Source organism: Monodelphis domestica, chromosome 2 (assembly GCF_027887165.1).
Source record: "Monodelphis domestica isolate mMonDom1 chromosome 2, mMonDom1.pri, whole genome shotgun sequence".
In the NCBI taxonomy this organism is placed as follows: domain Eukaryota; kingdom Metazoa; phylum Chordata; class Mammalia; order Didelphimorphia; family Didelphidae; genus Monodelphis; species Monodelphis domestica.
In genome coordinates, this window is record NC_077228.1 from 55610468 (window position 1) to 55638296 (window position 27829).

The following is a 27829-nucleotide window of genomic DNA, read 5'->3' on the forward strand; positions in this document are numbered from 1 at the left end:
CTTTTTTTTTTTTTAAAGAAAAGGAGGGGTGGAGAATCCCAAGGAGAGAGCTTTTTCTTGGCAAGGAGCACATGGACTAAAATTTGTCAATTGCCTTTGCTCCAAGATGGAAGGTCAGAGACCCATGGAAGCAATTAAACTTGTTGTGCTGATGAAAATAGATTTAACAAACCAAATGCAAAAAGAAAACTCTGTTGATGAACTAGATCCCAGTAGATCCTTTAGTGTTACTGTCTGTCCTCACCCATCCCTTCCCTTATTTCTCCATCCCGTTTATATAATATCCCACTTACACTGGTTTGGGGGAAGTAATCCCATGTAAATTATTATTATTATCATTATTATAACACATTCACAAAGCACTTTCCTATGAGTTTGATAATGCTTTGTAGCTTATCATTCTTGTTTTGCCAAAGGGAAACTGAGGTTTAGTACCTGGCTCCAGGCTAATCAGGAAAGGCCTGAATTTGAACTCAGGTCAGTGCCTTTTCTCTTAGGCCATGAGATTCCCATTTTATGCTTTGTCCCTGGAAAAAGTCACATTGTAGAGGGGACTGACGGCTTTGAAGGCAGGAAAGCCTAGATTCAAGTCTTGCCTCTGTCACATGCAAGTTAGGTGGCCCCTGGCAGATCTCTAAGTTATCAAGTGTCAGACACTTCAATCTGCACAGATGGAAGGACCTTCCTTACCAGAGAGTTCCCTGCTCTAGTGATATCCTGGGCTGAGGTCCCCCTCCAAAAATGAAATATTTCTGTTTGCCTCCTATTTGTGGAAGGGAAATGAACAAATAACTAGTGACAAGGGCAATTTCAGGATTAATAAAGATGGATTTTGCTATGGAGTTTTTAATATGTTCCTTTAACTGAGAAATTATATTGCCCTTCTCCTCATCTCACTTATTCAGCATGCAACGAAAGAGAGAAAGGGTGGTATAGGAGATGGGTCATTAGATTCTGAGTTCAAATCCCAGCTCTGCCACCTACAATTTCGATGACTGGGCAAATCATTTAAACTCTCTTGTTCTTGGTTCCCTCATCTGCAAAAGAACATTGAACTAACCAGCCTCCAAAGTGCCTTCTACCTTTAATTCCACAATCCTATGACCTTAATTCCATGTCCTGGTATCACCTATTAGCTATGTGAGCTTGGACAAGTCACCTACCTTTGAGCTTTGATTTCACCATCTTTTAAGTGTCTTCCAACATTTAATATTTCATCTGAGACTGAAAAGGGAGTGTCAGCAAACACTATCTCAAAAGCTGAAGGCACAAGGACTTGGCAGAGTGGGTAGGAAGAGGACATGTAATATTTGATGGTCTTAAACTTGCTGCAGGACAAATTAGAAGGCTTTGGGTTCAAATCCCATCTCTGACTCATTCTACCTATGTGGTTATGGGCTGATCACTCATCATCCTGGGGCCTCACTTTTCTCATTGGTAAAATGAGAGAGTTGTAATAGATAGTTGCTCAGGTCTCTTCCAACTTTCTATCTATGAAGGGTGCTTGACATACATACATACAAACATAAAAATGAAACTGGTTTCTGTTTTTGTATAATCTAGTGAATTAGTCATTAGTCCCATGTTAGAAAAAAGGAAAGAAGTTTATTGACTTGATCAAGCTTTAACAAATAGGTGGAATTTGATCCTGTATCTTTCCTACCTAGATATCCAAAACTTTTTTTCTACTTCTTACTCCTTCTAATTAAATGACAACCTCTAATCAGATAGACATCTAATTAGGTGGACAGCCTCTGGTCCACTGATTGCCTCATCATATGCCCTCTAGACCCCTTGGCATTGCCATTTGACCTGACAATGTACCCTAAGGACCCCCTGGAACTTTCTGTCTACCATGGAGTTGAATCCTTCTAAGTGTATTGTCTCCCCTATTTAGAATGTGAGTTCTTTGAAAGTTGTGACTGTCTTATTTATGTCCCCGATGCTTACCAGATGGTAAATAATTAATAAATGCTTTAATCATTCATTCATTCATACATTGTTCTGTCTGGGAATGTATTCCTTAAAATATTTGCCTTCTTCATTGAAGGAGGAAAACTTATTCTTGGACAAAAACTCTTCCTTTAAGCATCACAGATAATTAAGCTGATCTTGATCAATCTCCTATCCCATACATGAATTCTCTTTATGATGTCTTCAGGGAATGGTCGTCCAATTTCTTCTTGAACACCTTCAGTGACTGGGAATTCATCTCATTCATCAATAGAAAATATTCTTTTGTCCTACCTTAATTCCTTTTTTTCTCTTGAGACCCACAACTCTCTAAAGGTAAAGGAAATCTATTTCTCAACCTTTTTGAACATCCCTATCATAAATGTGTAGAGAAGGAAGACAAAATGGGAAAGCTCACGTAAAAGGCCAATTCTGAAGGAATTCCATGTAAATATGGAGAGTGTTTTAGTGAATGTGAGACCTTCTGAATGTACCCATGACTTTAGAAGAGAGAGGAACTACAATCTTGCAACATACAAAGAGTTTTAGAGGGGAAGGGGTTAAAGGATAGACTAGTTCCTCTATATCTGAAGAAGAGCAAATGGGTTCGACATAAGAAAGATCTCCTTGACAGCTGAGGTGGTAAGGCATTGGAAATGAACTAAGAGAAGCTCTGATCTGTTGACCCTGGAGGGCTTCGGCAAAAAGTCACTTCTCCTCCATAGTCTGACCATTCACATGCCTGAAGACAAAGGGATGAAGTAGAATTTCTCTTAAGTTTTCTCCCAGCTCAGGGATTCTATATTTAGAGTGGGAAAGCCCATGAAAAGAGATAATTTAATCAGTGCCCAACATGGGATCATGTACAACACATAAATTAATGAGGCAGCTAGGTGTCTCAGTGGATTGAGAGCCAAGCCTAGAGACTGGTTCAAAACTGGCCTCAGATACTTCCTTTGTGACCCTGGGCAAGTCACTTAACCCCCATTACTTAGCCCTTACCAATCTTCTGCATTATTCTAGTACACAGTATTGATTCGAAGACAGAAAGTAAATGAATAAATAAGTAAGGCAGATGAGTGATTTTGCAGGGATGAGTCTTATTATTTAATCGTGACCTCCTTACTTCACAGTAAATAATTCTGAAAATGTAACTGAGTCACAGAGGAAGTGGAAGAGCAGGATTTAGAACCTCAAACTGGCAGAGGAAGGTCATCAACAAAACAAGGGGTAAACTGTAGCAAGAGAAAATTGAATTAATAGCTAGAGTAATTTTGTCATAATGGAAAAAGAATACTGAATTTGGAACCATATTATATGGTTTTGAGTCTTTTGTTTTCTCCTCTATCAAAAGGGAAGACTAATTTTTGCATTGCTTACTTCATGGTATCAAATATTATTGGTCATTTTTAATATATGTAAAGCAGTCAATAGATATGAACAGTGAAGTGACACATAGACATGAGCCTCTTTTCCCAGAGTTATTCTTCCTTTTCCTATCAGGAATTATTACTTCCAATAAGGAAACTTTCCAGCAAATGAGCTTTCCAGGTGCCCAAAAGAAAAATCATCATGGCATGCTTAAAGCGATGAGCCCTTAGGGTAAGCCACTGCTGACACTGTTTTAGCTTCACATCCAACTTGAGCTTTGGGAGTATCACAGCATGTCTTCAGCAGGAATGGAAGCAGGCTGGTTGCCTCCTATATCTGTTGGCACCCTGATCCATATATATATCTGGAGGACTGAAGGAATGAGACTACAGACAGAGCCAGGAAATCTGGACATCGATTAGGACATCTAGGAAGTGCTGTTATCAACAGTCTGTGTTTCAAAAGCAAGAGACATTTGAGTGCTACTCTATTTAGAGTACTTTGCTAGGGACTGAGGAACCTGTAAAATTTAAATAAAACCAAACTCCTGTCCTCATGGAGCTTAGAGCTTAATAAGGGATAAGATTTGTTTAATAAAGGATAAGATTTTTTTTCTTTTGATCCAGAGCCATGATTTCAGTGGTATCAAAAAACATCCAGTGAGGAAACTCTTAGAGTCTTAGAGAATTCCTTGGGGGGTGCTTGGAGGTTGTGATTTACACAGGATCATATATATATATATATATATATATATATATATATATATATATATATATATATATATATAGAGAGAGAGAGAGAGAGAGAGAGAGAAGAGCTGGACAGAGAGAGAGAGGGAGAGAGATAGACAGACAGACAGAGAGACTGAACCCAGGTCTTCCTAACTCTGAGGCTGATTTACTATCCATCACAATACAGCCTTTCAGGTTTTATCATCTATACACAAAAGATGGTATCTTACTAGTATACAGTAGAAACAGTTACTATTCCCTTTTGGCAAGTGAGCAAACTGAGGTACAGAAAAGCTAAATGGACTTGACTTAAGGTCAGATACTAAGCTATCTCTGGAGACAGGTCCTAGGACCCTCATACTCCTCAGCTCTCAACAAATATGGGCACCAACTATGAATGCATGAGGCACTTTATGCCAGGCTCACATTATTACAGGTATATGTGACACTGCATATCTTATCTAAAGATCCCTCCACCCATTTGTGTAGGAAGAGGCACTATGTCTCTCAGCAGGGCAGGGAATCAGAATCACATCAAGCAGAGCTCCTGGAGGGGGCACCTGCCCTTCATTTCCTTCAGATCACACCTGCCAAGAAAACTGGTAGCTTTGTTTGGCTGGAGAGAATTCTGCTAGCTCGGGGACTCATCACATCTGTCTCCTAATTATGGAACAGTAAGTGCAGGTTAGAAGCAAGAGGGAAGGTTTGCATCTGTCAAGCTGTACATCAAAAACCCTTTCAGTTTGGGAGAGCTTAGCTCTAATCAAAGTAAAATGTGTTTTTGATAGTGTCACCTGCAATTGGATGGGATTGATTGCATCTGCCCTCCAGATGCCTGGACATGAGTCAGGGTTTAGGTCTAGAGTTCACCAAGACAGGAAGGGGGCCTACAGATAGGGCAAAACTCTTCTTTCTGACTTAACCACTGACTTGTTGATAGAACCCTGTGACTGTGGCAATTGTATGGGGTATGGGAAAGGTATCCTAGAAGGAGAGGCTGATGTAGCTAGTCACCTGGCACCAAAACTGCCAAAGGCAAGAAGAGCACTTATAATTGCTACCACTGGGCTTCTGTCTCCCAGGAACTGCCATGGTCCTTGGAAGTAACTCTGTAGGTTCCTCTGTGGTACCTGGGCTTCTCCATCGATGGAACATCAGCATGAAAGAACCTCTCAAAGCCTTGGCACCTCAACTGGAGATCCCAGACCTACCTGTAGTTTGCCACTATACCCCTGACTCCTACAGGCAATTAGAAACAACTGATAGGCACAGCACATATAACAGTCCCTAAACAAAGCTCTGGAATGGGAGAGAAGTCTTTGCCATTATGTTGATGCATGGTATTGTCAGGTGGCTGCTTGAGCTTACTTAGGACTTACTCTGCTTCCTTTGTTGAGCATTAGACATCTCATTTCCCCCAAAAGAAAGATACCCTACAGCAAAGTCACTTCAGATAAATATTTTGTTTGGGGAAGATGGCTTCTTATATCATTAGCATCCTATAGAGAGAGATCAGGGAAAAGGAAGATTAACTCATTACCTATCTCTTTTCTCAATCTCTTTAGATCATTGTTAACTCATCTTCCCTTTGATGAACCCCCCCCCAACCAACAAAAACCCTTGTCTTGACCCTGACATCCCCTCAAGCTATTATCCTTTATATCTTCTCATTTTGAGAGCAAATTTCTTTTTTTTTAATTATTCATATTCATTTGCTTCCATTTCCTCACACACACCCCTCTTCTGGCTTCCACAATTTGCTCCAATCTTCTTCTACTAAATCTTTTTCTCAGTCCTCATTTTATTTGGCATCTCTGAAGCCTAGGATAGTGTGAACCTCCCCTATCCTTTCTCCTCTTTTGGCTTTCACCAACAATGGTTTCTTTTGGATATCCATTATTTTTTTAACACCCTTACCTTCCATCTTAGAATCAATGCTGTGTATTGGTTCCAAGGCAGAGGATCAGTAAAGGCTAAACAATGGGGGTCAAGTGACTTGCCCAGGGCCACACAGCTAGGAAGTATCTGAGGTCATGGGCATACCTCTCCTGAAGCTGGATTATATAATTTATTTTCTGCCTTATAACTTTGCATGTTCCCATAAGCCCTGCCATGGGTCCTTGTCTCTTTTTGAATTCTCTCTTCATGATCTTAGCAGTTCATATAGGCTTAATTATCACTTCTTTGCAGATGGCCCCAAAATCTCATAAATCTCATCCCTGTTCTTAGATGACTCACTAGAGAGATATGGGCCCAAAATCAGGAAGATTTGAATTCAGAAGCAGCCTCAGATCCTTCCTAGCTCTGTGACCTAGATCAAGTCACTTCACATCATCTGTAAAATGGGTGGCACAACACCTTCCTCCCAGTGTTGCTATGAGGATCAAATGAGATATTTGTAAAGCATTTAGTATGGTGCCTAGCTAGCACTGGCTAGCTATTATTACCAATCGCACTTTAAAATTCCAGTCTTGCTTTAGGAGAAGCTTGATGGATGTCCCTCTGACATCTCCATCATCTCCATCAGGACATTCCCACGACCAAGAAGGAGCTCACTAGCTTACTCCTAAACCTTGCCCTAGTTCAGGCCCATAACATCTCTGGCTTCAACATTTCATTCCAACGAGCCTTCACTATATGGAGGCATTGCAGAAGCCTTGTAGTAGCCTCCTAACTGGTCATCTTGAATCCATTCTCTTTTCCTCTAAAATCCATTCACTTGACACAGGACAAATGAATGCCTCTCGGCAGAATCTGACCGTGGCATTCCCATGCTCAAAAATCACCAGCATGTTACCTCTAGGATGTTACAAATTCCTCAAGCCAGCATATCAAGCCCTCCCCACCCCCCATATGGTTCCCACCTGGATTCCCAGTCTCGTTTCAAATTATTCCCATTTCTGCACTCTTCCTTCCCACTAAAATCACTGGTAACTCATCTCCTCCTTGCCTGCCATGTCCATCCTCCTAACCTTTAAGCCCTCTCTGAATCCCCTATTTCCTTCAAGGTTCAGCTTAGCCATTCCCTTCCCCTCATACCTTTTCCTTTTCATTCTCCTTGCTGTAATCTCTTCCCTTCTCAAAGGATCTTATGCTTATCTACCAAAATACATGCTCCCACTCATGATGGTCTCCCAGGAGAATGTCACCTCTCTGAGGGCAGGAACTCTTCTTTCTGTCTTTGGCTTAATTATATAGGACCTAGCCCAGTACCTGACCCAAAGTAGGAGCTTATGAAAAGCCCCTTGAATTACTTACTCTAAATGCCTTCTTTCCTTAGAACATTAATAAGTAACTTCTTCCCCAAATGGATGTATCTAAATTCAGACTGCCAAGGCCAAACACTCTAGGAACCTATCAGAACAGAGTTAAACAAGAGATACTGCTGGGAGAGTGATGAAATCCCTCTTTAATGATCCCATTTAAGAAAGCAATTCATTTTTTTCCAGAGGCAAAATTCTTCTCTTATTCTTGTCTAAATGAGATGGAAAAGGTATAGGAAAAGGCCTCATCCCCCACCAGCTATAGATAGAGCTCTATATTATACAATAGCATGGGGCAGCTAGGTAGGAAAGTGGAGCCAGGAAGATCTGGGTTCCAATTCAGTCTCAGACACTTAATCGCTATGCAATCCTGGGCAAGTCTGTTTATCTCAGTTTCCTCATCTGTTAAGTGAGCTGGAGAAAGAAATGGCAAACTACTCCAGTATTATTGCTTAAAAAAATAAAAGAAAAACCCAAATGGGATCACAGAGTCAGACATAACTGAGCACACTAATGACAATGAATAAAATAGATGATGCAGGGCTGTAGACACTACCCAGGATCTTTGTAAACCCAGCATGGCTTCTTCACTGTCTGGACTTCAGGAAGAAAGACTAACTTGTTCCCTGCTTTGATTAAATTAAAGGATTCAACCTGGTTTATGGCTTAAGATGTTATGTCCAGACCAGTCTACTTTTAGTCAGGACTATGCTATCACAGAGGGATGAGAATTTTTTTTTCCTGACTTAAATTAATTTTGACAAGCGGTAATTAATGAATCAATATTGGCCTGGATAAGAGTGTCTAGTGGGATGCCCAGGCTCTACACTTGTCTTTCTTCCATTTGATTTTTTGATTAAATGACTTAGATGAAGATATGCACCAATAACTTGGATGGTGACATAGATGACATGCGTATCAAATTAATGAGTGATAGAAAGCTTGTAGGGATAGTTAATGTGCTGGGTGATAGAATCAAGGTCCCCAAATCTCATGAGAGAGGGGGGGATAATTGGCCCAAACAAACAATATAAGTTGATGTGGTTACTCCCTCTCCTGGCAGATAGCAACCCTTCAGTGAGGTCTTTGTGAATTGCTATCATTGCATCCCTACCTCCCAGTTCCAAAAAAACAAAATATTGCCTGTTTCAGGCAACCCAACCAGAACTCAGATGACAGACATAGATCTGTAGCTCTATAAACCCAAACCTTTCCAGTTTGATAGGACCTGCCATGCTTTGGCAGACATTGCCTTCAGAATAGCAACATCACTGCCAATCTGTGATCATGCATCAGAGGAGGATGGAAGGAAGGAAGGAAGGAAGGAAGGAAGGAAGGAAGGAAGGAAGGAAGGAAGGAAGGAAGGAAGGAAGGAAGGAAGGGAGAGAGAGGAGAGACAGGGAGAGGAGAGGAGAGGAAGGAAGGAAGGAAGGAAGGAAGGAAGGAAGGAAGGAAGGAAGGAAGGAAGGAAGGAAGGAAGGAAGAGAAAAAAGGAAGGAAGAAAGAAGAAAGGAAGGAAGGAAAAAGAAAGAAAGGATGAATGAATGAATGAATTTATTAAGGATTTATCATATTCCAGGAACTGTGCTGAATAATTTTCCAAACATTATCTCATTTGATTCTCATAGCCCCTCTGGGAGCTAGGTGATATTCTTATCTTCTTTTTACAGATAAGGAAACTAAGGTACAGGAGGTGAGGAGAATTGCCCATGATTACACATCTAGTATGTATCCAAGGCTAGATTAAAACCTGGATCTTCCTGACTCCAGGTCCAGCCTTTGTACTGCAGTACCTACCTACTAGGCAGCAAAGTAGGGCTTTATATTTTTATCACAAATGAACAAGGTAAAGTTAATAGAGATAAATATAAAGATTCAACTGTAAAAACAAAGAGGGAGTCACAAGTGAACAGCAATTACCATGGAAAAGATGCAGGAGTTTGCATTGCCAGCTAGCTCAAAGTTGGGTGCCCCAAAAGCCACTGAGATCATATGCTGCAGTTACAGGAGAGCATATTGTACCTGCCACAGCACTTCTGGAGGATCTGGTTCCCAGTCTGGGCACCACATTTAGGAAGGATATTTTATGAAGCTGGAAAGCATCTGGATTAGAGCAACCAGGCTAGTGATGGGATTGGAAACATGTTATATGACTCACAGCTAGAGAAAATATGGAGGTATATAGCCTTCAAGAGAAAATACATAGAAGGAAAATGATCCCTGCCTTCAAGTATATGAAGGGTTGTCCTGCAGAAATGTCAGGTTTACTCCATATAACTTTACCCTGTAGATGGAAGCTTTGGGATGCCGGGTTCCAGCTCAGAATATTCAGAATAACTTTTTGAACAATCAGAGTTAATGAATGTCATAGATACTTGGTAAATGTCTGTGGACTTGTAATTAAGAAGTAAGGGTTGGAAAAGTTTGAGCCAAGGCTGAATGAGCCCTCACCCTACTCATTTAGAGCTGCCCCTGATACATTGATGGTCACTGACACTAAAAGCTGGAGGCCTTTGTTTTAGCTCCCATACCAGGGAATGCTTGAAGTCTAAGGGAATGTCCAGGTGTGGATCCACAGAGACAAGAGAAGGCACCAGTGGGAGCACAGAGACAACAAGAGAAGAATGCAGTACCCAAGCATAGAATGTTGTGAGATGCAGTGGTCATGGCAGGAAGAGAAAGGGAGTTCAAATCATATTTCTGTAGAGATTCTTTCTTGGCATTAGTGATCCCCGCTTTCTGGTCCTGCTTCTGAAATAGTACAAGAATTAGTTGGGGTCCTGTCTTCTCTATCAGAGGAGTTGTCCCAACATCCTCCCATCTCTCCTCAGTGGGACTTTAAGCTGTCTCCTTCATGACTAAGGGCTCCATGTTGCTGCTGGAGACCAAAAATATCACCCCAACACAAGGATAGCGGGCTCCAATTTTAGGGCAATGGACAATGGGCAATGGGCAGTATAGCTCTGGCTCCACATTCATACTCTGAAAGCTCTTACTTGCCATTTGTAGGACTGACTTGAGCAGCCCCTCTCTGGGAGAGCAATAACACAGGTCAAAAGTAGGAGTTTCGAAGTAAGGGATGGGGCTTGTGTTACTAGTGCCTCTGGATGACTTTCCACCTTCTGTGCCACAGGAAGGAAGTCACACAATTAGCAAGGTTGCAGGGGGTATGTAAGGCCCAAGCACACAACATTCTGTGCCAGAGATGGGAGGTTCCAGAAGAACAAAATCTGGTCTGGAGCAAAACTAGTCTGAGAAGGGGAAGGGAGGAATGGGAATGTACATGAATAAAAGGAGGGGAGGTTAAGTGTGGGGGGATGATGGGAACAAGCTCCAGGCTTGGCGATTACTCCAAGAATAGAATGTACAGTTGCTGCTGCTCATTAAATTTTAAGTGTGAGTATTTATGCCTCAGAAATTGGCCAAGACAACAAATCCGAACTTGATTTATTGTTTTGTTGATTGTCTGGACTGTAAGTGATGGAGAAAATGTTAATGATGCAGATTAAACTAACATGTGTCCTCCACACATATTTTTCTCCCTGTTGGAGAACCTGATGTTGAACATTTACTAGCATATCCTTGGGTGTGGTCCATCTTCTTCTCCTGTCATTAGTTGACTCCTTGGTTCCCATTTTTGGAAAATCATTGTTACAGAAGTATATTCATAGTGACTTGAGATGTGAGAGTCAACAAGAAGAGAAATCCTGTATCTTACTATGTTTACCTCCCCAACCTAGTCCTGTGGACTGAGGCTCTTGGGTGATCTTTGGGTTTTATACCCAGAATGCTTCAAGTCTGGAGGGCAATTTGCTGACAAGGGAGGTCATTGGAAACTTTCTCAAAGCCAGATAGTTGATTTTTTTTTCTTCTTTAGTTAGAGCTTGTTTGCTTTTAATACCGATATATTACATTTCTGAAACTCAGCCATAGGAGAGCAGTCTCCAGAGATCTCTGAATCAGGGAGAATGGCTGTACCCACTCAAAGACTGTCATCAGATTAGCTGAAAATACCCTTTGTCCATCAAGGTAAAGATTAACCTTGGTCTCACCTCCTCCACCAACTTTGTGCTTTCAGAACATTCATGTCTCCGAGGTATGCCAGCTCACGCTCCTGGCTCTCTTATTGGTTTTAAATCTAGGTTTCTGTCTTTGGGGCATTAAAAAATAATAAATAAAGAAGCTGCTCCAAGCAAAGGAATTCTGTGTGGAAGCACCTGAACAAACCAAATCTGCCTGCTTGGGAGGGAAATGAATAGTGCATGCACAGGCATACTGTGGATGACTGGCTATAATACCAGCTAATTTCTATGCTTTCAATCCCAAAGTCCAGGGTCACAATCATATTTTTTTAACTGTTACTTTCTATCTTCTCTCTCTCTCTCTCTCTCTCTCTCTCTCTCTCTCTCTCTCTCTCTCTCTCTCTCTCTCTCTCTCTCCAGCTAGCTAGCTAGCTAACTAGCTATTCATCCATCTATCTATCTATCTATCTATCTATCTATCTATCTATCTATCTATCTATCTATCTATCTATATTTATCTAAATTTAAGACAGAAGAGTGAGGGCTAAGCAAACAGGGTTAAGTGATTTGCCCAGGATTACACAGCTAGGAAGTATCCAACGTCAAATTTGAACTAGGATCCTACCTGGGGCACCTATTCCATAATAATGCAACTAAGTAACTAGAGTTCCTTAAAACCAGTGAGCCAGAGAAACATGGATCCATGGCAGGTCCCCTGACTCCAGGCTTGGTGTTCTATCTCCTGAGCCATCTAGTGCCCCTTCAGGAGTCTCTCTTAGAAGGATGGGGGCTACACAGATGTATTGACTTTGTAAATATGCCCACCTCATAAGCAAAGAAAAGAGTTCCAAAGTTATCCTCTTCATTTGTTTTGGGGGCTGTGTTTATAAAGTGCCTAGCTCATAGTAGGAACTTAATAAATGCGTGTTTCCTTCTCCTACTATGTGCTGTGATAACCTAAAGTTAGCAGAGGCAGCCTGCAGAGTCAAAGCACCAAAGGATCTTTGGCCTTGGTTGTCAAGGCCATCTTCTTCTCCCTTTCTGGATGTCAGTGTGTTCCTTCAGCCATCACCTGCCATCTTTGAGCTGCTCCTGAGTTTCCTAACTTGTCTCTCTGGTTGTGGTTCAGCTCTCGGTTGTCAGGTTATGTAAAGGCAAGGGGGCTATTTGATCATTCTAAAAATAAGTTATGTCCTGCTTTATTATTGAGGAAAGATGACATAGAGAAATGCACACAGACAGATGGCTTTGTCACAGAAGCAATTTACAGCCTGAACTTTGTGAGGACAACTCCACAGCCATTCAAACCTTCCCCCCACCCCAAGGGGGGGAAAATGTGCCAGGCTCAGCAGCCCGAGGGCTTTCTGACTCTACCTGTTATATAAACAGTCATTTAAACCTCTTTTTAAAAGCTTTTTTGAACTGAGGGAGAGGAATGGACCCCACTTCTCCTTTTGCAATAAACCAGGCTGCCCCATCACAGATGGCAAAGCCATCAGGGAAGCTCTCTGACAGAGAGGTGAGGGAGGGGAAGCACAGTTGAGATCCTGAGAGACTCTGTGGTTCTCAGGCTGTACCTTAGCCTGGGGAAATGCATTTCTTTCTTTTGACATAGTTGACATGCCATGGATCACTGTCTCTCTGGCTTCCTGGTTTTAAGGAACAGTTTAGTTATTTATCTGAGTAATTGTGGAATAGGTACCCCAGTCCAGTCTGCCCCCCCCCTTTACCTTGTCCCCACAGCCTGCAGGTTTGGAAAGGAAGATTAAATCACCCTGGCCAGATTGGAACTTGGGTCTTCATAACTGCTGGCCCACCACAGCCTTCCAAGGTGACATTCAACTATTAATGACTATTCTTTGGATTTGGACCATTTGAATTTTTCTTTCCTTTTTGTTAAACTCTTACATTGTTTTAGAATCAATACAAGTGTTGGTACCAAGGCAGAAGAGCAATAAGGGATGGGCAATAGGGGTAAGTGACCTGCCCAGGGTCACACAGATAGGAAATGTCTGAGGACAAATTCAAACCTATGACCTCCTGTATTCAGGACCGAGTCACCCAGCTGCCCCTTATGACACATTTCTTATTGAACATGCTTTCTGTTTGACCATACTTTTCTTCTTCTAGTAACTGGAATTGTAACTTTCGACAAATCACTTCCATTCCCTTTCTCTCCTAGAAAAGTTTTTTTTTTTTAATTTTAAACACTGAAGTGCCTACTATGTGCTAGATACTGTAGTAAGCTCTTTGAAAACATCTCATTTGATCCTCAAAACAACCCTGGGAAGAAACTGAGGCAGATAAAGATTTAGGTGATTTTATCAGTCATATAGCTAATGTGTCTGAAGTTCAAATTTGAACTTAAGCCTCCTGATTCCAAGTCCAGTATTCTACCCACTGGGCTACCTAGTTGTCCCTGTTTCTTTTCTGATAAAGTATAGGTATTAGACTAAATTATCTCTTAAATCTGTATCAACTCTAACATTTTGTGACTGACTTCTAATTCCTCTCTTCGCCAAGCTAACCCAACTTCTCTCCAATCTACAAATAAATTACTATAGAATAAATACATATTTAATATAAAATAAATATAAACATAAATTTTCTCCAACCCACAAGTAAATTGGTTTGTCTACTTACCCACAAATCATCAGGAAAAAGTTAACCACTAGCTGAGGACCAGTTACTATTTCCCCTTTTTCCCTAACCCCCTTGTGGAATCTGTTGGGAAGGGGACTGCCAAGGACTAACTTTCTTTCTCATGATGGGAGTCAGATCTTTTCTAATTGTGTGGCCTCATCTGGTTCTATCTTCAGTTTGACACTAGAGGTTTCTGTATCAGAGATTTGATTATAATCACCTCCTTAATTAATTTCTCTCTGCTTATTTTCCTTGTAGGATATTCTACGTCTCTCATGATTCTCAAGACTTAAAGATCTTTAGCTACATTGCCAGAGATGGTTCCAGCAACGTCTTCAGGTGTAATGTCTTTAAGTCCAAGAAGAAGGTAAAGGGCTAGTATTTTGGTTATTTTAAAAAATTAATCATTTAAAATTAATTTTTATTTTAAATTTATTTAATAAATTTAATTTTGTAAAAATCATTTTGTCCAGAGCAAGCCCCATCCCACAATGCCTTATTTCCTTATTGGTGGCTCCCAAGAATTAGAGGAGGGCTCCTTTACTGTCAGACACAGATGAAATTCCTCTTGAACATTTCCCATCTGACATGCCTCAGCATTGCCCAAGTTATCTTGAGTTTATCTAGAGTTTGAAGGATGATGTGATTTAATGGGAAGAGCCTTGGGTTTGGAGGTAGAGTCCCTGGATTAAATCCTGGCTCTATTATAGTCTACATGGATCACCTTGGGTTAGACAATATAGCATCCTTGGGCATCATTTTTCTCCTCTCTAAAATTAGTGCTTTGGGGTTGACAATGTTATTTCTAACTCCTGTGTTCTTATCCTGCCAGATATAGTCAGGGGTGTTTTGGAGACAGGTTGTACTGGCTCAAAAAGAAGGGAACAGAATAGGCATTTATTAATCTGTCTACCATATGCCAGTTACAAATATCATCTTATTTGATTCTCATAACAACCCTGTGGGATAAGTGCTATCAACATCCCCATTTTACAGTTGAAGAAACTGAGGTAAGTAGGTTTTGAGTCTTTGTTGTCCCAATTTGGAGTTTTCATGGCAAAGATACTGGGGCTGTTTGCCATTTCTTTCTCTAGTTCATTTTGCAAATGAGGGAAAATAGGCAAAAATATTAAATGACTTGCCCAAGTTCACATAGCTAATAAATATTTGAGACTACATTTGAACTCAAGACTTCTTGAATCCAGACTTTTATCACTATGCCACCTAATGGCCAGTTGCTAAAATTTCAGTGTATTTACAACTGAAATTGGCAAACACCAGAAATCAGGACTTTGTTTATTCTTTTGGTGATTGTTTACATTTAAAGAAACAAAAATGTTAATCATTCAGATCAAATTTTGAAGTGTCATGTATACATGTCCTCCCACCCCTCTTTGGGAGCCAAGCATTAAACATTTACCAGCACAGCCCTGCTTGTGGTTATTTAGCAGTGCTACAAACTATGGGGAAAATTCTGCTTCCATAAAACAGAATTTATTTTGTATTAAAAATGCCACTGTGCTTATTTTATAATATTTGTATATATGTAGTGATCTTGATGCTGAAAAGTAAAATTCAGGAATTAAAATGTGACCCTGGTGAGAGAGAGAGAGAGAGAGAGAGAGAGAGAGAGAGAGAGAGAGAGAGAGAGAGAGAGAGAGAGAGAGAGAGAGAGAGAGAATTCTGCATTGAGAATATGTAGACAAAGCCTGGGATGAATTTTAGGCACCTTTTGTTGAGGTTATAGTTCCACCCAACCTTGTTCCATGATTCTAGAGCTTGGAGTTGGGACGTGTGGGACTTTCTCAGCCAGCCATACTCACTCATTTCTGCCTAACTTAGTGACTTTAGTGACTTGAACACAGAACACACAACAAATTTAGGAGCCTCATTTGGAGCATATAGGAGCTTGTATTGGGCAAACCACTTGTCCTATATTTCGAAATAATTCCTTTGGTCTGGGAATCTCCATGTTCTAATAAGTGACAGTGTTACCAAGTCTGTGGGGATATTCTTGTCTACCCATGAGTCATCTAGTTTAAAAACAAAGTTAAAAAACATTCATAAAGTAACTCTATTGGTTCTGAACCTGAACTAAGGAATTAGGAGATCTGGGTTCTAATCCTGGTCTGAGTGACCTTAAATGAATCATTTCATCTCTCTTAGTTTATTTTCTCATGTGTGAAATGAGGAGAAGTCTGAATTTGATCCTCGCAGCTCTGATATAATGAGTCTAAGTACCAAATCTCCTTTGATAATCACAACCCCATTTCCCATCCTCCCTTCCCCAACTGGGATAGAACAAAACATCTTGAGCTGCTGCTGCTGTTTTCATGACTTAAATTAACCGTGCTGGGTGGGGTAGGGAAGGCACATAGAGCACAAGTAGACTTTATTTGCAAATAGTTTGTGAGTACCTGTCCTGCTTAAAACCATAGTACAGCCCTTCAAAATAAACAAATACATAAAAACATGGTGAGGGTGTATGTGGTGGGGGGGGGGGGGGCAGGGTATATCCCTTTTCTTCACCCTCTAACTAAAGTCCTTCGAAATTGCCTATTTCCCCCTTTGATCTCGGAGGGCAGCTAGGAACTGGGCTCATTTTCCCTGCTGTCTCTGGCTTCCTCTCTAGATTTGTTCTTAAGCACTGGCACCAGGTGATCCCACTCTTTCTTCTGCCCACACCTTAATGAGGTCCTAATTCTTTACTAAGTTGGCTTTCCCAACCTTGCTTGGCCAATGGCCATGCTTGTGAGTGATTTGTGGCAGAGCCCTGGGGTGGTGGAGGGCCAGTTTCCGAGGGGGAAAGAGAAATAATTTGTTAAACAAAGGAAGCAGAATCTGGAAGGGCTGGGGGAACAAGCTTCCGGATATTTATTTTTTAAGGTGCTTTTGGATAGGGGAACTTACCCTTGGGAAAGATAAAAATACTAAGTGAGGGAAGAAGGATTCTGGGATAGGAGAATGAGGAAATGACCTAGAGGACATACAGACCAGAGGAGAAATGTGTCATACAGGCAGGGGTGTCTCTTTAGTCTGGCTGTAGTCTTTGGGAAGAACTCTGGACCGGAGGTCAGAAAAATCTTTGGATTTCTTCTCAAGCTCTCTTGCAGGTATAAAATGACTGTTATGAGGCATATAATAGGTTTGCTTATACTCTAAGCCTTAACCTAGTTGAAAATCCTTAAGGGTGTTTAGTGGTCTTATTTCTGAACCCTTGTGCTATAATAGGGTTCAGGTGGCACAGTAGATAGAATGCAGTTCTAAATTCAGGAAGATCCATCTTTATGATTTCAGATCTGGCCTCAGACACTTACTAGCTGTGTGACCCTGGACAAGTCACTTCACCCTGCTTGCCTCAGTTTTCTCATCTATCAAATGAACTGGAGAAGGATATAGCAAACCATTCTAGGATCTTTGCCAAGAAAGTCCCAAATGGGATTTCGTCATAATGAAGAATAGGACACGACTGAAGGAAAAAACAAATAAACAAAAATGTTATTCAGCCTCAGACTTGGAGCCTCCTGATCACCTGAAGGGCAGAAACTACCCTGACATTTGTTGTCTTGTTTTTTAATATTATGTTTTTGAAGAAAGTTTTACTTCCTAGGAATAAAGGAGGGGGAGGCACAGCGGGCTTAGGCAGCTGCCTTCTGGGACCAAGTGCATCATCAGGAGCTCTTGAATGAAAATCCAAGTCCTTTTCAGTCCTGACTTAATAATGTGCTAAATCCTTAAAAAAACAAAACAAAACTTACCTTCCATTTTAGAATTAACACTAAGAATCAGTCCCAAGGAAGAAGAGTGATAAGGGCAAAGCATTTGGGGTTAAGTGACTTCCCCAGGGTCATACAGCTGAAAATCCTAGAACTTCTTGGAAAAAAGTCGGAAAACTTCCTATCTCCCAGTTTTTCCAACAACAAATTATATATTTTTTAAAATAAGTAATTAAAAATAACTTCCTTGGCTGTTCTCTTACGTTTAAAGCATGGAGGGGCTGGATGAGATGAGTTTCTGTGATTTTCCCAAGATCACACAGAGTAGCAAGGAGCAGAGTGAGGAGTTGAGCAGAGGTCCCCAAACCATTTCCATCTTAACCTGCTGCCTTTGTGTTGTTTAAAATGTATTAATTCAGGGGTAGTTGGGTGCCTCTGAGGATTGAGAACCAAGCCTAGAGATGGGAGGTCCCAGATTCAATTGTGGCCTCAGATACTCCCTAATTGCGTGACCCTGGCCAAGTCACTTAACCCCTATTGCCTGTTCTACTCACGGAAGGATCTTCCACTTGGAACCAATACCCAGTATTGATTCTAAGATGGAAGGAAAGAGTCTTAAAAAATAATAAAATAAAATGAGGGAGCATGTCGTACTAAAGAGATCATACATGAAGGCTGGCCCTCGTGTGGCCTCATTATCTATAACTTGTGCAGGAAAGACCCTTCCACGAGGAGAAGAGAAGCCCGTGTTCGCTCAAGCACCTTGAAGCTTCTCCTGGGTCTCTCGGGTGCTGACAGCCCAGAGCTGGGGTACTTACTGCCTAAGCTGAAGCGGCTTCCATAATGTGACCCCCGAGTGGAAGGTGCCCTCCTGTCACCACTTCTCCCAGCCCACCAGAGGATGCAGCCGTCTGCCTTGATTAAGAGTGGTTGTCATTTCCTGCTTATTAGCGCATCAGTGCGTGAAGTGTTGGTGATTAATAACAGCCATAATAATCTCCCCTATTATCTGCATGGGCAGCTCCTTGAAATAATTTGGCCCGCAATCAGGATTCAATTGGTTTGGGTGGGGAGAGCTCATTTCCTCTGCTGATGCTGCTCTCTCGCCATTGTGGAGGAGCAGCTGGGGTGGTTGCTGAGCTGTCTTACTAAGTTTACAGTGGATTTTTGGTGATAATGATCATTCTGCTAAGGGATTAATCGCCTGCCTGCTCGGGCCTTAGAGACAGAAGCTGGTCCTAGCTTGCGGAGTGAAGGGCTTGTTTTAAAAATTTCCTCCTATGCGTTTGCTGGTGAGAAATCCAGGAGAGAGACAGTTAAGATGGAAAGGACCAGCTAGACTTTGCTTTAACAGACCACTTGACTTTGATTTTGAGCGAGGAAACTTTCTTTAAAGGATGCTGCTCTTTGTTAAGTCACCAGCACTCTGCTCCGGACTTCTGGCAGTCTCACATCGCTATTGTTGTTTAGTTACATCTGACTCTTGGTGACCCCATGGATCATCGCTATCCATGAGCCTTTCTTGGCAAGGATACTGGAGTGGTTTGCCATTGACTTCCTTCTCCGGTGAATCCAAGGAATTCTTTTGTCAGGCTATCAGAGGTTAGGTACCTTGCCCAAGGTCACGCAACTAGGAAGTTGTCTGAGACTTTATTTGAACTCGGCTCTTCTGGACTCCAGACCTATTGCTCTTAACCACTAAGCCACAGCTGCCTCTAGCAGTCTCACAGTCTTCCCAGAGATCCATAATCAAGGTCACGGGTGGCTAAGGGTCAAGACTGCCCTTCAAGAGAGATTCCTCCACTGACGACCTCTTCCCATTCCTCATCCTGGCAAAGCCCTGATCCTACTTCCACCAAGATTCTGTCAGTGCAACATGAACTCTAGAAGGTTATCAAGCTTCAATCATGGCCCAAGGAATGGATAGTATGTCTATTTTCAAAGAGTGTATGTACGTGACTGCCTTGGGAGATGCTCATTGCACAGAGCATTCATCCCCAGCGATATTCAAGACTGGGCAGCTAGGGGATGCAGCAGGTCAGGAGGCTGAACATGGAGTTGAAAAGGCCTGAGCTCATATTTTGCCACAGAAACCTATTAGCTGTGTGATGCTGGACAGCGACTTAGCCTTCCTTTCCTCATCCGTAAAAGGGGTGTAATAATAGCATCTTCATCAGTAGGATCCCATGAGACAATATATGGCAAATGCTCTGCAAACCTTGAAAGTGGCATATAAATGGCAGCAATTATTTTTCTTCATCAATTTTTTAAAAAGTTGTTGTGACTTCCATCAATGGAGGACATCCCCCTCACTGATAAGATTTTGTGTTCTTGTAATGTTAAAATATGACAAATCAGTCAGGGACCACAGTCTCTGGCCAGGAGTCTGTCAAGGGCAGGGATGCTTCTTAGCCAAACCCTGGCACAGTTCTCTGCACAGAGTACATGCTGAAGATTGTTGTTTTACCTAATTTAGGGGGAAAGGCAAGTGGAGAGAATCATTGGGCGATGGGAAATCTATTTCCAAGAGAGAGGGAATTTGGAGTCAGAGGACCTGAGTTTGATTCAGTTTTGCTATTCAATACCCATATGACCTGGGGAAATTCAATCTCTTTGGGCTCCAGTTTCCCTATATCTATAAGGAGGGTTAGGTGGCACAGTGGATAGAGCACTAATCAGACTCATCTTCCCCAGTTCAAATCTAGCCTCAGACACTCACTAGCTGTGTTTTTTTATCTTATTTGGGCAAGTAGCCATGGAATCGGTAACTGGTCCTGGATGGAGTGCCATGCCTGGTATCAGGAAGACTCATCTTCCCGAGTTCAAATCTAACCCCACACACTTACCAGCTGGGTGACCCTAGACAAGTCACTTAACCTTGTTTGCCTCAATCTCCTCATCATTAAATGAGCTGGAGAAGGAAATGTAAACCACTCAGATCTTTGTGCTGAAAACCCGAGATATGGTCAGGAAGAATCAGGCATGGTTGAGGAACAACAAAAGAACAAGGTGACTTCTGGCCAAGATGAATTGAGGCAATCAGATCAGTTCCCCCATACACCTACTTCAGCAAAATCCTAAAAATTGCACCAAACCAAGTAATAATCATGACCTACAATGAAAAATTACAGTCATAACCAGGCTGCATGAGGAGAATGTGCAGAAATGTGAAAAAGTAGGAGGAGCAGCATCAGTTAAACCTCACTCTTATCTGAACTGAACAAAGCAGGGTTGACCACACAGGGACAGAAACCCAAACAGTGCAGTAGAAATGCAGCTGACTCAATGAGTGAAAGAGTTAAGAGGAAGGAGAATACTTGAGAGACAATAATCAGAAGCAAAGCAAACTTCCTGGTCCTGAAGGAGGAATTAAAAAGAAAAACAAACAATGGGAATGGATTATTATTGTGCCACAAGAAATTTTGAAACAGACATTTTTCAGAGAATCTTGAACAGTCTGAACTGACACCGAGTGGGATGGGCAGAACCAGGAGAAGAGGTCTGCAGAGGACCAGTGTTGAAGCATGCCATCCATCTCTGCAGATGGATGATGAACATAAAGTGTAGAAAGAAAAATAGATTTTTGAATGTAGCCGCTCTGAGGGTCCCTTTTGTTCAACTATACTTATTTCTTACAAGGAGTTTCTTTTCCATTTTTATCAAAGAGATGCAGCAGGGGGGAAAAGGTCAGTTGGCAATTGTTATCCCCAAAAAGGAGGTCAGTGAAATTTTTTTTTGAATGTACCAAAGAGAACAGAAAGAAATTTAGACAAAATCACAGACAAACAGGGCAGTTCTGAAGAGAACACATAGGATGTGATATATGTGATTAATTAAGAGAATTTATTAATGTAATATTAATTAATGATTTTACATATGCTATAGACACTATTACATATATGTGTGTGTATATATACACCTACATATATCAGCTAGGTAAGGGAAAGCTAGGTGGCTCAGAAGGTAGAGAGAGGTAGGATTGGAGTTGGGAGATCTATGTTCAGATCTGGCTTCAAACACTTTGAACTGTGCAATACTGAGCAAGTCACTAAATTCTAATTGCCCAGCCCTTACCACTTTTCTGCCTTAAAAATGACAGGAAGGAAGGAAGGAAGGAAGGAAGGAAGGAAGGAAGGAAGGAAAGGAAAGGAAAGGAAAGGAAAGGAAAGGAAAGGAAAGGAAAGGAAAGGAAAGGAAAGGAAAGGAAAGGAAAGGAAAGGAAAGGAAAGGAAAGGAAAGGAAAGGAAAGGAAAGGAAAGGAAAGGAAAGGAAAGGAAAGGAAAGGAAAGGAAAGAAGGAAAGGAAAGAAGGAAAGGAAAGAAGGAAAGGAAAGGAAAGGAAAGGGAAGGAAAGAAAAAAAGGAAAGGAAAGGAGACTAGGTGGCACAGTGGAAAGAGTGCCAAGCCAGGGATCTAAAAGAACCTGAGTCCAAATGTAACCTCAGACACCTATTGGACAAGTCACTTAAGTTTGTTTGCCTCAGTTCCCTCATTTGTAAAATAAGCTGGAGAAGGAAATGGCAAACCACTCCAGTATCTTTTCTTAGAAAACCCCAAATGAGATCACAAAGAGTTGGGCATGACATGAGAAACATCAGAAATGGATTCATAGTTGGACATACAATCCTCTTTTAGAGTTCTTGCATTTATAATATCTGGAAATAATCACTTTTTGTTTGTTTTTTAGTTCATATAAAAGTTTGAGGGTATTAATAAAACAAAATGAGGGTTGTTCCAAAGAACCTTAAAGGATTCTTCTAAGGTCGAAATCTCTGATCCTATGAATTAGAGAACTTAGAAGCCACCTTAATGGGAATCAGTTCCATCTTATTTTATCCAGTGAAGAAATCATGGCCCACAGAGATAATATGAATGGTCTGCAATCACACAGATAGTTATGACAGAGCCAAGACTAAAACCCAACTTCTTTCTGTGGCAATAGGTTTATTCAAAGAGGACATTGGTAAAACACTTTTGTTTTCTAGACCTTAGCCAACTGAAAATTTTGGGCTTTATTTGTTATGAAATTTGGAGGCTATGCCAGCTTTGGAGGTGCATAGATGTATATGGTTGAGGGTTATCTAAGTGACCTACTAGATAGAGAGAGAAAGAGAGAGATGCCAACTTGCCAATTTAGTTCTGAACTTGGTTTAAGGCGATGCCTAATACTGGCATGTTAGCAGCTACTCAACGAATATTACTTGAATAATATAGCTTTGATTGTGAAAATTAAGCAATTCTTCATGAGTTAACTTCCTAAATTGCAATTATTGGATAAGTTTATGATGTTCCTAAACTTGAGCATTGGTTACTTTGGAAAATGTTCATTAGTTTCCCTTTTAATTTCTTTGTTAATGAGAAAAAAAAAGGTTGGGAGTAATTTGAAGACACTGAACCTCAGACATGGCCATATTTGTAGCTTGTTGCAATGACAGATGAAGAGGTTCTAAACCAAACAAGTCTCCAGAGGATCATCCTCCTCTCAAGGCTCAAGGATCTTGGGAAGACTCAGCTAGGTTAAATTCAGTAAACTTTCACTAAGTATCCACTGTGTACAAGGAACTGTGACAGGCACTGGCCATAGAGACACAAAGTCCCTGCTTTCAGGGAACCTGTAATCTACTGTGTGTTTTTATGGGAGGTGGGGAGTGGGATAAGTATTTGTAAATCTAAATATATGTTTTATGGTAAGTAAATATAAGATGATCTTAGAAGGGAAGGAGGTAGAGAGAAGGCTAATGCTAACAATGAGGGAAATCGGGAAAGGTTTTCTAGGGGAGGGAGTACCTAAGTCCAACCTTGATGAAAACTAAGAGGATGAGGAAGAAGTTCATTCCAGGAATGGTGGTAGCCTTTGGAAATGTATACAGGTCCTAGATGGAATGCCAAATTCACAGAACAAAACTACTTACCCAGAATTGGCAGAACCTCTGTGTGTGTGTGTGCATGTATGTATGTGTGTGTGTGAGTGTGTGTAAACAGTAATAATATGAACTAGGTGTGGAAAGAATAGGCTAGAACCAGACTGTGAGGGGGTCTAAATGCTGGATTGAGAAATAGTTTGATCTTTGACCCAAAGGGAGCCACTATAGATGTTTCAATATGGAGAATGGCATGATGGGACATGCACTTTAGGAAGATTGATTTGGCAAGAGTGTATAGGCTAAATTGGAAAGGGGACTGAAACAGGAAGACTGATTAAATAGTTATTGCCATCATCTAAGGGGGAGTGCTGTGTAATGGAGAGAAAAGGCAAGATGAAAAAGGTATTATAGAGGAAGACTCCATGGCATGCCAAGCCATGGCAACTAGTTGGATTGTAGGGAAGGAGAAATGAGAGTTTCATTTCAAGAAGAATTTATTAAACAGATGCTCTATGCCAGGCACTCTCCTAAGCGATGGGAATCCACAAGAAAGAAAGAAAGAAAGAAAGAAAGAAAGAAAGAAAGAAAGAAAGAAAGAAAGAAAGAAAGAAAGAAAGAAAGAAAGAAAGAAAGAAAGAGAAAGAAAAGAAGAAAAAGGCAAAGGATAGTCCCCCTCCTCCTCTGCAGAAACATTTTTGTGAGTTAAGCAGAATAGACTATATAATTATCCTCACTTTGCATAGTTGGAAGCTGAAAAGATCAGATCATATGGCATAAAGCTCTGAATGGGTGACAAAACCCTTCTGGGACTCCGAGCAGGCAGTCATTGAGGGGAGAGACAGAGAGAGGAAGGGAGAAGGAGGGAGAAAAGTTAGTTTATTTGAGTAAGGATATCAACACTGTCATTTCAATAAACATTTCTTTCCTCCCTAAATTCAGTACTCCAGGCTCCTTTAAAGCAGTGTCCAAGGCAGCCAGATCTCTCTAAGACTACAATATTATTATATGTATTACTGTATTTTCAGTTTGTCAAAATTCGATACCTGCTGTGGGGCCTCCGGTCAGGCTGGAATTCTGTGACCACATCTTTTCTTCCAACTGCCAGACTTAGGGTTAGACTTGATAGTGTCTCTGCCTCCCACCCCCATATTCCCATGCCTCCTTTGACCCAGAACCCTTCCCATATAGCTTTTGTTTGAGATGGGAATGAAGGACAATTCTCTTTCCTCTTCTCCTTTTCCCTGAAATCAGGACATAACCTTTCTTTAGGAGTTTTAAGGATTTTTTTCTTTACAACCAACCTCGAAAGGGGAACATATTTGCAAGGATTCTCAGAGCGGTTCCAGCTTTTGCTACTACTAAAGCTGCCATCTTGGCAGCCCCCCATCCCCAGGAACATATTTGAGCTTAAAATAATTAAAGGAATAGTGACAGAACTCTTAGCAATTCCTACGTCTAAAATACATGGACACCCATATGTGTATATATTATGGTATATATATATATATGTGTGTGTGTATATATATATACACACACACATTCCCCCCTTTTAATCTGCAAATCTAAGTCCATCACCTTTCTATCTGGAGAGGGCTAGAATGTTTCATCAGGAGTCCTCTGGAATTGTGATTTGTCATCGTGTTGATTAGAGTGACTCTATCTTTCAACATGGTTCATCTTTACAATAATAATGTTCTCATTATAGAGAATGATCTCCTGATTCTTCTCTCTTCACATCAGTTCATACAAGTCTTCCCAGATTTTTCCCAATTCCTTCACATTCATATACCTTTCCTTTTTGGGCCATTCTCTAGTTAATGGGTATCCCCTAGTTTCTAGTTCTTTGCCACCACACAAAAGGGTTACTATAAATATATTTGTACATATGGGTCCTTTTCCTCATTGGGATAGAGCTTAGTAGTTGTATTGTGGAGGATATTCATGGTTTAGTTGCTTTTGGTGGCATTGTTCCAGATTGACTTCATCTGAATGGCTGAACCAGTTTATAGCTTCCCAACTTCGCATTCATGTACCTGTCTTCCCATATCCTTTCTTTGTTGTTGTTTAGTTGTTTTCAGTTGTATTCAAATCATCATGACTGTTTGGGGGATTTTCTTGGCAAAGATCCTGGAGTGGTTTTCCATTTCTTTCTCCAACCTATTTTATAAATGAGGAAACTGAGGCAAACAGGGTTAAGTGACTGGACCAGGGTCACCTAGTTAGTAAGTGTCCGAGGCCAGATTTGAACTCCGGTAGAGGAGACTTCCTGATTCTAGGCCTGGCACTCTATTCACTGTGCCACCTAGCTGCCCCAAGTCCCTTTAACATTTGTCATTTTTATTTTTGTCAACTTTGACAATGTAGTGGGTGTGAACTGATACCTCAGAGTTCTTTTACAATTTGCCTCTCTCTAATTATTGGTGAGTTAGAGCATTTTTTTAAACCTTTACCTTCCAGCTTAGAATCAACACTAGGTATCAGTTCCAAAAAAATAGAATGGTAAGGGCTAGGCAAAAAGGTCAAGTGATTTGTCCAGTATCCCATAGCCAAGAGGTGTCTGAGGACAGATTGGAACCCAGAACTTCTGATATCCAGGTCTGATTCTCTATTCACTGAGCCACCCAGCTGCCCATGCATTTTTACAAAATATGGCTATGGATAGCTTGGATTTCTTGGATTGCATTGGTCTAGTCTCTCTGGGCTATTTAATTTCTCTGCAACAAATCCACTATCTATAATACCAAAAAAAATTTTCACCTTCACTATGTACCCACTATGTTATATGTGTAACGCAGTACAACAACTGGTTCTGCCTTTTTTTTATTGTCTGGCTTCTATACTTGACTGACTTTAGACCCACATCTCAGCTCAGTTTCTTTCTAAAAATCCATGAGCTGTGGTTCTGAAGCATTGCTGTTGCTCAGTTGTTTCAGTCATTTCTAATTCTTTTGTGACCCTGTTTGGAGGTTTTCTTGGCCAACATATGGAAGTATTTGGCATCTCCTTCTCCAGCTTATTTTACAGATGAAGAAACTGAGGGAAATGTTAAGTGTTAAGTGACTTTTCTAGGGTCACCTAGTTAGTATCTGAGGCCAGATCTGAACTCAGTAAGATGAGTCTCTCTTACTCCAGATCCAGTACTCTACCCATGACACACCACCTAACTATCCTGTAGCCAAGCATGGCTCATTGTTGTCCTTAAATTGGGGGTTTCCATGTCTACTTTCTAAGTCCATTAAGATGCTTCAATAGACTCCCCACCAGGAGTCTTGAGTAAAAAGTTTTGATAACAATGATGACTCAGGCAATGATAATGATGATGAAGATGATAGCTAGCACTTCTATTATGCTTTGAGGTTCTAAAAGAACTTTATGAATAGTAGTATCTCATTGCCTATACATATTGTCTTATCTTTTTCACATCAGGAAACTGAGGCAGATAGAAATTAAGGCACTTTCCCATGGTTACACTGTTAGGAAATGCTACTCTGTCCATTCTAGCAGCTAATACTTCTATCATCCTTCAAGATTTTCAAAGCACTTTGCATATTTATCCTCTGATCCTGACAACAACCCAGTGGAGTAAGCTCTATTTTCCTCATTTTATGGAATGGAAAATTGAGAATCATCAAAATTAGATGATTTGTCCATGAGGCAGGATTGGAATCTAGATCTAAGGCAACTAGGTGGCACAGGAGATAGAATGAAGGACTTAGTTAGAAAAACCCAAGTTTGATTTTGACCTTTGACACGTTCTAGCTGTGGGAACCTGGGCAAGTCATTTTATATCTCTCAGTCTCAGTTTCTTTGCCTGTAAAATGGAGATGATTAGAGCGCCTCCTCCCAAGACTGTTCCAAAGATGGGCAAGTCATTTTATATCTCTCAGTCTCAGTTTCTTTGCCTGTAAAATGGAGATGATTAGAGCGCCTCCTCCCAAGACTGTTCCAAAGATGAGGTAGCATGAGTATAGAGTTTTGCAAATCTTAAAGTGCCATATTATGATTGTTGTTGTTGCTGCTGTCGTTGAGTAACAACTGCCTTCTTCATGTCTCTTTTGCCCCCTATAATGACCCTGGGTCCCAGATTACTGGTAGAGCTGGATAGTCATTGCCTGAAGCTACACCTTTTCCTGTTCTCCCTACTCTCTTGTGGTCTCTGATGATCCATTGCTCAAGCCAGAAGGCCAAGACTTGGAGCTTGCTGAAGGGGAAAAGAATGGAGAATCCCAAGGGTACAACCCTCCTGAGTCACAAAATTGATAGGTGC

General features: G+C 41.0%; 1 protein-coding gene across 11 annotated transcripts in view; it reads left to right on the top strand.

The window, feature by feature from the left end:
* C2H1orf226 (chromosome 2 C1orf226 homolog) overlaps positions 1-27829 on the top strand; it is a 420186-nt gene that overhangs the window by 322624 nt on the left and 69733 nt on the right. For all 11 annotated transcript variants that reach the window (XM_007480659.3, XM_007480658.3, XM_056815458.1 and 8 more), the window contains one exon: positions 14242-14350. In XM_007480659.3, coding sequence (XP_007480721.2) covers positions 14242-14350 — 109 coding nt within the window. The remainder of the gene's footprint in view (positions 1-14241; positions 14351-27829) is intronic.